The sequence below is a fragment of the Cariama cristata genome, unplaced genomic scaffold (genome assembly GCF_000690535.1).
Source record: "Cariama cristata isolate BGI_N322 unplaced genomic scaffold, ASM69053v1 scaffold3466, whole genome shotgun sequence".
In the NCBI taxonomy this organism is placed as follows: domain Eukaryota; kingdom Metazoa; phylum Chordata; class Aves; order Cariamiformes; family Cariamidae; genus Cariama; species Cariama cristata.
In genome coordinates, this window is record NW_009622502.1 from 27,471 (window position 1) to 39,865 (window position 12,395).

At 39.3% G+C, this 12,395-nt stretch overlaps 1 protein-coding gene across 3 annotated transcripts in view; it reads left to right on the plus strand.

Moving 5' to 3' along the window:
• The window catches only part of WHSC1L1 (Wolf-Hirschhorn syndrome candidate 1-like 1), a 35,364-nt gene that overhangs the window by 19,243 nt on the left and 3,726 nt on the right, over positions 1-12,395 (plus strand). The window contains exons 15-20 of one of the 3 annotated variants that reach the window (XM_009702338.1): positions 3,550-3,699; positions 6,051-6,207; positions 6,561-6,763; positions 7,224-7,336; positions 8,180-8,449; positions 11,953-12,069. In XM_009702338.1, the coding sequence (XP_009700640.1) occupies positions 3,550-3,699; positions 6,051-6,207; positions 6,561-6,763; positions 7,224-7,336; positions 8,180-8,449; positions 11,953-12,069 (1,010 nt within the window). The remainder of the gene's footprint in view (positions 1-3,549; positions 3,700-6,050; positions 6,208-6,560; positions 6,764-7,223; positions 7,337-8,179; positions 8,450-11,952; positions 12,070-12,395) is intronic. The other 2 variants (XM_009702339.1, XM_009702341.1) reach the window with 2 other exon arrangements.

Genomic DNA, 12,395 nt, shown 5'->3' on the forward strand with positions numbered 1-12,395 from the left:
CAGTTACTGTGTCTTTGAAATAAAGAGCTAGCTGAAAAAGTGTGATGTAGCATTCTGTTAGCAGATAGATGCTTTGGGGCATTCTGCATCAGTTGCCAACTCTGAGAAAAACGAATACCTATCCTTCAACATTATTAATTTAACCAATAGTTAAGTCCAAAAGCTAAGTACGCAGAAAAGTTGTATGTTTTCAAGATCTAGAGTAGAATCACTGAAAACAATTTCTGTGGTAGTAGGTAAAGCAGTTAACCAATCGTTAAGTCCAAAAGCTAAGTACGCAGAAAGAAGTTGTATGTTTTCAAGATCTAGAGTAGAATCACTGAAAACAATTTCTGTGGTAGTAGGTAAAGCAGTTCCATAATATATTCAGCTCTTTGATTTTGTTTTTTATCTCAGTTGTCCGGAGTCAGTCTGGTACCAGGATCAGATATAGGTTTATGACAGAAGAGTTTCTGTGGATCTTCCCTGATTTGAATGTCAGATTAGAAAAGTCTCTTGGCAAAGTCCAACAGTGGCTTTAGTCTGCCCCTGTAAGTATTAATGAGAAGAATTCTGTATAGTAGAATGATGTCTTGTCCTGCTGTTCTGCTCCTACATGAGGTAGGTCATGGGATCTTAGCCATTAGAGAACCGCACTGATGCAAAGGTTGCTGATGTCAATTATGAAAGCCATGTTTGTACTAATGTCATAGTTTAACCCCAGCCAGCAACTAAGCACACAGCTGCTCGCTCACTCCCCCCCTCTGTCCCCAGCAGGATGGGGGAGAGAATCAGAAGAGTAAAAGTAGGAAATCTCATGGGTTGAGATAAAGACAGTTTAATAGGACAGAAAAGGAAGAAAATAATAATAATGGTGGGAGTAATAATAATGATGGTGATAATAAAAGAATTAGAATATACAAAACAAGTCATGCACAATGCAGTTGCTCACCGCTTGCTGACCAATGCCCAGCCAGTTCCTGAGCAGCGGCCCCCAACGCACTTAATATACTGAGCATGACATCATACGGTATGTAATATGCCTTTGGCCAGTTGGGGTCAGCTGTCCTCGCTGTGTCCCCTCTCAACTCCTTGTGCCCTTCCAGCCTTCTCACTGCCAGGGCATGAGAAGCTGAAAAGTTCTTGACTTGGTATGAACACTGCTTAGCAACAACTAAAACATGACTCTGTTATCAACATTATTCTCATCCTAAATCCAAAACACAGCACTGTACCAGCTGCTAGGAAGAAAATTAACTCTGTTCCAGCTGAAATCAGGACAACTAAGATGTGAATGGAAAGCAATGGCAGCCTTCTGAGTTAGGCTTATCCTAAATATTTTGTTTTCTGCCAATTTCAAAACACTGTTAAGGTGTAGCATCAAAATACATTGCATGATACAAAACAGCTAAATAAATTTCTTTGAAGTTGAACTTTATTAAATCTGTGGCCAGCTACTGCAGACGCCTGAAGTTGACTTGAGAGACAAATATCATAGAAGAACCTACTTAGATTATAAATCTGCAGTAGCTTGTTATAGATACATAGGAAGGTGAATCTCCTTGGGAATTTTTTCTCCAAGTTTTGACTACTTACTCCGTGACACAAAGATATAAACTAGAGGCCTCCCACTTCTCTTGGATAGAACCTATTTAAAAGCTTTATGAAAAAGAATACCTGCTATTTAGCATGCGTCTTACATATACCACAGAGAAATCAGAATTTAGGAGTGGAATTCCAAAACTGAATTACAGTAAAGGAGTCATATGCTTGCTAAAGATGCAGACCTGCATTTATTTCTAAAAAATAAGTGAAGTGCAGCAAAAAATTTTCATGCTTTTTTCTTTTTTTTTTTTTCCTTTTTTTCATTTAACATTGTTTTGGTAGTTCTGTTTATACCTGAATCTAACTTCATCAGAGCTGAAACTGCAGAAATCTGTATTTTCTCCTGGCAATATAAGTAACCTGTGAATCCTAGCAGATGGAATTTCCTGTCCTGTCTATTCATTGAGTCTTAGTTATGAGAACTTGAAAAGTTACAAACCACTACCACTGACTGAATCCTCTGTATTTTACAGCAACTATGTACTTGTTCTTCTAGAAGATTTTTGTGGGGTTTGTTTCTACTAGGCATAGCTGGAATCAGGAGCCAGTGTGCTTCACCGAAGAAAGATTGTGCGAGGTTTACATTTAGCAAACTCCCCCGGATGGGTTGAATTGAGTCCTGTCTAGTCATATGTGGTCAGCATGAGGGACATAAGGTGAGGACAGCATCTGTGGCAGGAGCACTGAGAGTACCTGCTCAGAAAGAAATGGGGAACTGAATGCTTTAGAAATACTTGGGCATTTGTATGTGAGAATGGTTATTTAATTAGTTTTAGTTGATATCAGAAGGAGAAACTTTGTATTTAGATGCAAAGCGTTAATGAAGTGAGAAAATGTTGATATGAGGCTCTATACAATATACAAACTTGCGTTATCATGAGGTACTTGAAATACGGTATATTTTAAGACTTCTTACTCACCTTCCTGAAATATCCTTCATTAAGCACGTTATAGTTCACCTAATTGCATGTGTAGGTCATACTTGTTTTATGACTCGTCCTGAGGACATGCTTTCCAGGTAGGCTGGCACCATTCTCCTTACAGTGGTTTTTAGGCACCCTATTTTGAAAGCTTCTCTACAGCGCTCAGCTCTGTGTGTATCCCACAAGGGAAAGAATCGGTGGCTATCTTGGTAGCTCATCTTTCCTGCTTCTTTGGGTCTCAGTTGCTCCGAATTACTGGCCAGATGCTTCTGATCTGTAGTTGTAGGGCTCTCACCTGGGCTACCTGACTCTTTGGAGCCGTGAGGAAGAACTCTTCTTGGTGGAGAAAGAGAAATGCAAACACATCATTTGAAATAAAGGCATATAGGAGAACAGAGTGCTTGACTGCTCCAAAGTAGCTGTGGGAGGGCAGGGTTGGTGAAGCTTTACTTAAATGGCATAGGGCAGAACTTTCATCTGTTCTTTCCCCTCTGGTGCCTTGCAGAATCACTGACACCCTCCCCTTATTATTTTTTCCCAACACAACTATAAAGGCAAAACACTTTCATAGATCAGATCTTAGAGATAGATTTGTAGTAAGTGGGATGGTGAGTTCTTGTATACGACGTGCTTTTCCAGCCCAAACTAACAGCATGACCTTTGATGCAGTGACTGTCATCCCCCAGCTCTTCAAATTAGCTTGCTTTTTTCTTTTTGGGGGGAGGGTGGATCACACAGATTTAAAATTGGTTGCTTCTCTTGTGCTTTTCTATAAATGCACAAACTAAGAGTAAAAGCACAATTGAAATTCCACTTAGAGGCAGCTTATTCATCATAAGTTTTTTCCACTCTAATTTAGTCTCTCCAACACATAACCTCTTTCTTAGTGAAGAAGTCAGACTTTTCTTTTTCTTCATTTTATCTTTTTTTTCATTCACACATATATACATTAGAGGTGTTCATTTGATTTATTTTATTTTCTCCTTTATGGAATCATGGGTAGTTTCATTGCAACTCATCTCTTTCTGTTTGTTTCGTATAGGGTTGGTAGTGCAGGATCATTCAGACCCCCTGTTCAGTTCATATGCCTATAAGTCCCACTACCTACTGAATGAATCAAATCGTGCTGAGTTGATGAAATTACCTATGATTCCTCCTCCTTCGTCAGCTTCCAAAAAGAAATGTGAGAAAGGTAACCAAAATAGTTTCTTTCTCTTTAATTTACTTTCACTTTTTCTATTATTTCTCTCTCTCTAAATCAAACGAGAAATGTCTGCTTGTCAAGCACCACTTATTGCTTTTCAGTAAACTTCACTCATTGATTATTGTGAGCGTGTGTTCATGTTGTTGGCAAATTATTTTTTTTTTTTACAAAAGGGCTTAAAATAATTGCTGTCACTAAATTCTCCTTGAAAGAGGTTAAATCATTTTGTATCTGGCCTAGGCTATTCCAGCTTCAGGGAAGCTATTTACACAGTAATGTGAAGAGGAGGCAAATAGAGGTTGATATTGTTGTAGTTCAGTACTTACCAGGATGATGTAAAACAACTTCTTAAATTGATTTTATCTGTGAAAGAAGAGGGGGGACCGTCTGTTTCAGATCTTCTAGGTAACTTATGTAGAGCCTGAGGGGAGAAAGGGATTTTTTTTTTTTCAGGTTGAACAAGGGTGGGTACCGTGTCCATCTGATGTCCGAAGGGAGAAGGCAGCGAAGTTTTGCCTGTGTGTATGTCCATTAATCCTTGGGCCTCGCGTTACACCTCCGCTAGCCTGGGACAGCCAGTGCTCCTTCCCCTCCTCGCGGGACGGGTACTCGCTTTCTGAAGCAGTGCCGCACGTAGGAGTGGCAGGAGATGCTAGATTGCAGGCGGAGGGGCTTTCTGTCCTGTGCAGAAAACCCTGCAGCTCCGGGAGAGAGAGAGATGATTTCATTCTGGGGGGGCGGGGGTGGTGCTGTAGCATCTCAAAATACCTTACGGGGGAGATACCTGTTGTCTGTATAAAATACTCAGACGTAATATTTTATTCCCCACAGAAATTTGATTTCTCGAGAGCGTTCAGAAACGGTGCCCGATTAACCATTCTGAAGTTAGGTTATTTTGAACGTTGCTAGATTGATGGCTTTCAGTAGTTCCTGTAATTCCTGAAAACAAAAATTATTTTGAGCCCTCTGCTTAGCTTGAGCAATATCTTACTAATGCATCCTGAGAGCAAAGTGTTGGGTTTTTTTCTTGCTTAGCACTGAAAGTTTTGTGTTTGATTTTGTTTGATTTTTGCATCTCTTGGCATTTTACCATGTTGGATAACGTTTCAGTAATTTACACTGGGTCTGTATTTCCTCTGAAATAACATTTGCAAAAAAAATTAATATTTTTAAAGTTAAAATTTTATTATGGGTTTGTCAAGCTCTAGAAAATCCATATGATTGGATTTTACTGTTTTTAGCAGAGGAAATACAGTATTGGTCATGCAACTGATTTGTTTAAGGAATGCTTATTGTGACATGCAACAATCAATTCATGCAACGATATTTTTGAAAGTCTATAGGTGGACAAGATTTTCTGATAAATGTTTGAAAGTTACTATTCATGCTTCTTTCGATACTGTGATTGAAAATTTCTTTAAATACTCTCAAGACTCTCCCAGATTTTCCATCTGGGACACAAACTTTAATTTTTAAAAAACTTACGTATCTATAAAAATGTGTATATCTATTTTATATACTTATATAAAATATTACAATATGTGTAATGTATCAAGTCTTATTGTATGAGCTGCTTTGTTTGCCGAGGGTGGCTTAGAGATGTGCTGTGGCTCTCCACATTTAATACATCTGCCAAAATATAAGCCAGCCAAAACAACTTCTGTCCAAATAAGTGTAAACTTCCAAAATTAGTGTTAACCACTGCACTAAGATTTCCTTTGTGAGTGAAAGGAACTTTTGGGATGGGGACAACTTGTGTGGTGTCTCATTCTGAGTTATGTACTGTGCTCATACTGGTAAACTTTTCTTTTTGTGGAATAAACACGCTTATTACAAATCTTTTATCATGTCCTTGGTGCAGAAAAGCATTGATCAACCTATAGGCTGCAGAGTTTTTTAATGCACACTAACTGATTGCTGGGGGATTCAGTCATAACAATGTTGATTGAAAAAGTGTTTCTTAAAAAATTTGGGGTTTTGTCATTGTTTTGACCATCACCAAAGAAATAAAAACTAGCGGCATTGCTTTCAGATGCAGTGCTTCCTTTGGGAATGTTGCTTCTCCTGCCAAGTGACCTCATGTTTAAAAAATACTAAGCTGCTTTTTTTGTACAGCTTTGCAGTTAAGAGTCACAACTTGCACATTAAATGATTGCCCTGCACGGTCTTTTTTTAACCAACATTGTTAGGTTTGACTTGATCCCTTTCTTTTGCCATGTTTTTTTCTGTGGGGCAAACGAGAATGTAGAATGGATGATTTAAAATGAATGTCAATTGCTATGCACAGGGGGAATCAAATCCTTACTTCTATAAACCAAGCAGGGTTTCTTTGTTTAAAGGTGGAAAACTGTTGTGCTGTGAATCCTGCCCAGCTTCCTTTCACCCTGAGTGTCTCAACATAGAAATGCCTGAAGGATGCTGGAATTGCAATGACTGTAAAGCTGGCAAGAAACTACGTTACAAGCAGATCGTTTGGGTCAAGCTTGGAAATTACAGGCAAGTTTGCTTTTTTTTTTGTAATGCTTTGAATGTTTTTAATGTACTATAGAATTACAGGAAGATAAAACATCTCAGTCTTCGTAAACAAGAACTGGAAATACAATCATTCATCTACTTTGTGTCAGACATCCATCTTCTTAAAAGACTTTGCCAAAATTTGGAGTAAGAACTTTTCTTGTGTTTTGCATGGTGCTTCCCAAGTATTGCCAGAGGGAGCCTTGATTGCGTAAGGAAGGAGTTCATTTCTTTAAGAAAGGAAAACTGGCTTTTATTTGTCAATCCAGTTAGGCAAACTCAGAAGCTAAGGCTACGGTTCAGGGAACTTATATTCTTCCTTTTTCTCTTTTCAGGTGGTGGCCAGCAGAGATCTGCAATCCCAGGTCTGTGCCTCTCAACATACAGGGCCTCAAACATGATATCGGGGACTTCCCAGTATTTTTCTTTGGTTCACATGACTACTATTGGGTACACCAGGGCAGAGTTTTCCCTTATGTTGAAGGAGATAAAAGCTTTGCTGAGGGGCAAACTAGTATTAACAAGACCTTCAAGAAAGGTAAAATCAAACAAAGTTTATAGTGGTTTATGACAAAAATTCCACGTGTTTGTGTCTCCATCACCACTTAACCTGCATGGGAATATTATGTGACTAGTGTTCTGTGTTCACGTAAAATTGCAAACATTATGTAGATCCCTTGACTGCAGATAAAAATATGTTTCTTTAAGTGCCGGCTCGTTGTGTATTGTTGTGGGCAAGTTCAATTCTTCCACAAACTGGGAAATGCTAAGATGGAGCTTGGGCTCTGCTGCATGGGATCATTGTTCAGTGTCTCAGTACCTGCTGAAAAGTACCTGATGATAGATTCATGATATACTGCAATAACTCATTTTTAGCTTGTGTTTTTGTTTATAGAGTTCTATTCCTAGCTTTTAAAAAAAAAATTAAACATACATGTATATACTTGATTAACAGCAGCTGGTGCTAATTGCTTTCTATTTTGAACTCCCTTGCACAGCACTTGAAGAAGCGGCAAAGCGCTTCCAGGAGCTGAAAGCACAAAGAGAAAGCAAAGAGGCATTAGAAATTGAAAGGAATTCAAGGAAACCTCCACCTTATAAACACATTAAAGTGAGTTTCCTTCTTTCTTTTCCTATTTTTATTCTGTGCATGAGTAAACTAGGTATTTAAACCAATATTTGCGACAATTCAAGCTTAAGGAAATTCAAATGAATCATTTTGCTGTTCTTTTCAAGAATCTTTTGTTCTGTCTTATAGTACCATAAAACATTCTTTTAGCAGAGTATTTGTGAAAGAGTTAAAGGTTGAAGAACACTTTTACCTAAGGTAGAATTTTGTTGGTTGCAAGCTCGTCTCATATCTCTTAGATACATGCTGGCTATTGCAACTTACTAAATTTTGTTAACACTGACTTCAGTATTAGTAGGAATACCCACTGCTCATCCTGCTGTAGGCTGCGGAGTCTAACTCTTGGCAGCAATTTTGGACGCACAGGACTCGGTGTTGTTCATTTAATGTCTTTAGTTTTACTTGCAAGAAATCCCAGTGATGTACTTGATAAACTCTGTGTGCTTTGAGTTCCAAAACCAGTAATTTTACTGGGGAGAGATGCATGCTGTACTGTCTGGAGTCACAAGTTTTAATGTTCTTTGCTTGAATTGCTTACTGTTGGCTTCTTGGAACAGTAGATGTGTCCCCAGTTCAGTTAGCAGTAGTGGCAACTACCATCTGTAAAAGCGCATGCATGTGTCTGCTGCTGAATTGCAGGAAGTACACTTGTTATGGCACACAATCCTTTCAAAGGGTCTAGAGGAAAAATAATGACGTAATCATTACTTTCTTGCCCTCTCGTGTCAGTTGATGATTGGCCTCCAATCAAGCTGTTAAGTCTGTGTTCTTTGCGCATTGTCTTCATCATTTATTCTTCTTTTTTTTTTTTCCTTTGTTCCACAGTCCAACAAGGTAATAGGGAAGGTTCAGATTCAGGTAGCTGATCTGTCGGAAATCCCTCGCTGTAACTGCAAGCCATCAGATGAGAACCCCTGTGGCCTGGAGTCAGAGTGTCTGAACAGGATGCTGCAGTATGAGTGCCATCCTCAGGTGTGCCCAGCAGGAGAGCGATGTCAGAACCAGTGTTTCACCAAAAGACTCTACCCTGATGCGGAAATCATAAAAACTGATCGACGTGGATGGGGTCTCAGGACAAAAAGGAGCATTAAAAAGGTAGAATTACAAAGGTTTTGATAGCCATCAGTGTGGTTTTATGTGAAAACACTGCAGCTCAGTGTACCTTAAGTGAGTGCATACAAAAATTTCAGCACTTGCAAGTAAATGCTTTGTGTTAAAAAGACATGAAACTTCTGTAGGTGAAGCAGTAATGATGAAATGTACTTAGCTATTTTGGCAGAAGCATCTTAACCTTCATACTTGCAGAAAAAAGCTAGTTCCAGGTGATCGAGGATTTGTGAATTCTGTTGGTGGAAGGAAAGCATGTGTGTGTTTTCTCACTGCCTACTGGGCAAAAAGAGAGTGAGTGGTATGGGAAAAAGTAGTTTGAATGATGGTTTCTTTCCTTAAATAAGGCCAATGAAGATGGTGAAATCCTAGAGGGCTTGCAAATAAGTCTCCTGGCTTTTCTCTCCCCCCCCTTTTTTTTTTTTCCCTTCTCTTCCTCTTGTCCTTATCATAAGCCAGCAAATAACAATCACAAAATAGGAGAGAAGCTTAAAGAGTGGGTGAAGTCCACTTGAATTGTGAGCCCCTTTTCAGGGGCTTATTCTTAAGTCTTGCCTTTTGCCTTTCCTTTTTATGCTGTTACACAGCAACATGCTGACAGGGTTTTCCCATTAGTGGGTTGCTTGGAGTGGAGGAGTTTGCGGCGTTACTCTCACAGATGTCCGGTAATGAGTCGACTTTCTCGCCCTCCTGGTGTTCAACTCTTCAGCCTGGATTTGTTTTCAGAAGAACTCGCAGGGGATTATTACTGAAAGGTTTGAGGTGCTCGGGCTGTGTTGGACAACAAACTTGAAAGGTTCTTAGAAGTTCAAGAAGGCAGAGAAGAATAATGAAGATAACAGAGATTTCTGTTGATGGAAATATGCTGCTATTATAACAAAAAGCAGCAAGGACTGGCGAGCCTCAGGAAATGTTACAGACCTTGGCTTAAATACTAAAATGGCTGGCATCTGGATCAGTGGGGTGCAGTAATTGAGGAGGGAGACTGGGTATATTCTTCCCTGACTGTCAGAAAGCCGTTGGATGCAGATCGCTTTGGTTTTCCTTTACACTGTGTCACTGCATGCTCTACTGCTGGGGATCCCAGTCTGGGATCCAGGTGGGATACACGACAGTTGATACGGAAAACCAAAATCTTCCACTTGCGTATCTAAGTGTGAGAATCCTCATCTAGCTGGATTGCAGTCTTGCTGTACTTCGAGGCAAGCGTGAGGATGGTTGGCCTGGATTTCATCTCTGCTTTAACTTGCCAGGCAGAGAAATGGATCTGATGGATGGATGTGTGTTTTGCTCTTACTCACGCAGGCTTCGTTGTGTCTGAACAAGGAGATGGCTGAGCATACCTGAAGAGTAGGAGATGCAGTTATGTCCGCAGATGGAATTGGACACTTTAAGACTTCAGAACAAGTTGTTTTTGTCATGTAACCCACATCCTCAAGGCTCTGCTGTAGAGAACTCTTTTGCTCTTTGTTGCCTTCATAGTTTCTTCAGTTTGAATTTGCACTCTCCTTAACAGCAACAATATCCTGGAGCTTCTCATCACGAGGAAACAAGCCATAGTTTTGGAGGACTTGAACTTGATGTGAGGATTATACTGCTCTGCTCTGTAGAGAGAAAGTGTCTGCTCTCCAGACTGGAAATTCTGCTGTGACATTTTGGATTGGATGATCACCATGGGATGACGTGTTTAGCTTCCAGTGTAATCAGAAAGTATTGAAAAAGCAAAGAGATCCTGAATTGATTCTTTTACCATTAAGGAATATGGTATTTAACTGTATGCGCAGATAGTGAGTAGGATAATCCACTGAAGAGGTCCTGCGATGTCAGGATGAAAGCTTTGGGCTTATGTATAGAGATTTCAACTGTGAATTCTTTGCTTTTGTCTGTTCTGACAAGACATCTACCTTCTTGGCTTTTTAAAATGTAGTTTAAGAGTCTCTAGAAATCTGAGATAGAGAAATAGTGTGTAGCAGTTTGTGGCAAGCATGCATATAAGTTGGATGATACTGGAGGTGTTTTAACAGACCAGTTTCAGTGAGGATGCCGTTAACCACTCCGGTTATAGGTGGAAGCTTCTGACTGCGTTTGGAGCTCTTACAACCTGTGCACACTTGGCTGGTTTGACAGCAAGTAGCTAGAGGAATAGCCAGAGGGAAAAGCTGTGTTTAAAAACCATTCAATACACTACAATTATTCCTGTCCCAAGTACCTGGTGAATTTTTATAGCAAGTTTTTCTTTGTTTGTATAAAGTAGAGTTCCTGTGAATTTAATATGCAAACTTTATAAATGCATTTGTGTCCTGTAAGAGCTCTACTGGAAAGTATTGGTGGTTCTGTTGAATTTTCCAGGTGTTCCCAAACACACAGACTGCACTGAAAGCAGTTTGGCAGTGAAGGGACTTTGATGATTTTTTTATTATTATTTTTTTTTTCCTCCCCTTTCATTTGGGCTAAAATTTTCAGAAGCATCTTAAGTCATTTTTATCAAGTGAATGTGTGTTAGATAAGACTGGGACTATTCCAAACTGTAAATCAGTCTTAATGAGTGCTGGGCTTCTGAGTTACTTGGGTGACTTACTGCTCAGAAACATGACACTGATTGCCTGATTTCCACTCTTACCCCTTTTATTTACCACTCTCTTCATTCACGTTTGGGTTGTGACAGCTTGGAGCCGCATCGCAGCCTTCAGGGCATCTCAGAAGTTGCTTGCCCAGCCGTCTGCCCTGAACATGACTGACAGGGTAGCACTTGTTAACACGTTGGTACTGTACGCTCCAGGAGTTTTTCTTGAAATGTCAGAAGCTTGTTGTACACTTGAATTTGAGTATTTCAAATAGCTGTTTTTAACAGTGGTTTAAACCATCAGCAACTGGCTGTCTCGGTAAAGCGATGCTCAGTGGTGAGTGTTGACTCCCTTGTATCAAGGTATCAATCACGTCACAGTTGTTTTGAACTCCCTTAGTTGGGAACACGCTGTTGGCCTGGAGGGCTACTTTTAAACATGTTTTTTAGCGATTAATTTTTTTTAATTTACAATTTTTGTATAATCTGTGTTTCATTAAAACTTTCTTACTGCAAACCTTCTGAGTGTATTGACTATTAAAAGTCCTAATAAAAGGGAAGTATGTAGTGAAAATACTTGCCATTGTAATCGTTCATGTCGCTGTAGGAGTCTATGAATATTGTCTCGTCATCTTTTTTAAAAGAAAGCATGAAACTTATAGAGAACTGACAAGTAATGGCTTATGTAGTGAATACAGAAATGGCTCTTGGCTCTGCTGCCTTTTTATTCTGAGTGGGCTTAGTGCTTAGACAACAAATACCTGGTGCACATATCCATGTCTTGCCTACTAGATGGTTAAAGTTTAATGTTTTCGTGACAATTAGAGTCTATTTTTATAGGAAATGCTTTTTTCTGTGCTGCTTCCCTTTATCATTGTAAGAAGTAGTAAGCGTGGATTTCTTATTTTTGTTTTCCTTTACTTTTCAGGGTGAATTTGTGAATGAATATGTTGGCGAGCTAATTGACGAAGAAGAATGCAGATTGCGAATCAAACGTGCACATGAAAACAGCGTAACCAATTTTTATATGTTGACTGTAACAAAGGTAAATATTATGTCTTGTTCAGTATAAACTGTTTATGGTTGAAACTAGGGGCAAAATGCTGGCAGAAGCATCATTCCATGTGTCGGTAGGAGGATAACATCTGTGTTTTCTCTTTAATGGAATGGGTGAAGAGATGAAACGGAAAGCCTGTATCTTAGGTTGTGCACTCTGCGCTTATTTCACTTCTGTAAGCACAAATATTCAGACACTTTTTCATAAAACTAACTCTGTGCGGAAAACTTACCACTTCTAACTAATTTAAAATAAGGATGTTTTTTACTGCCTTAGCCATCAGTAGTGAGTTGTCAGAAGGAAACCCTTTTTTG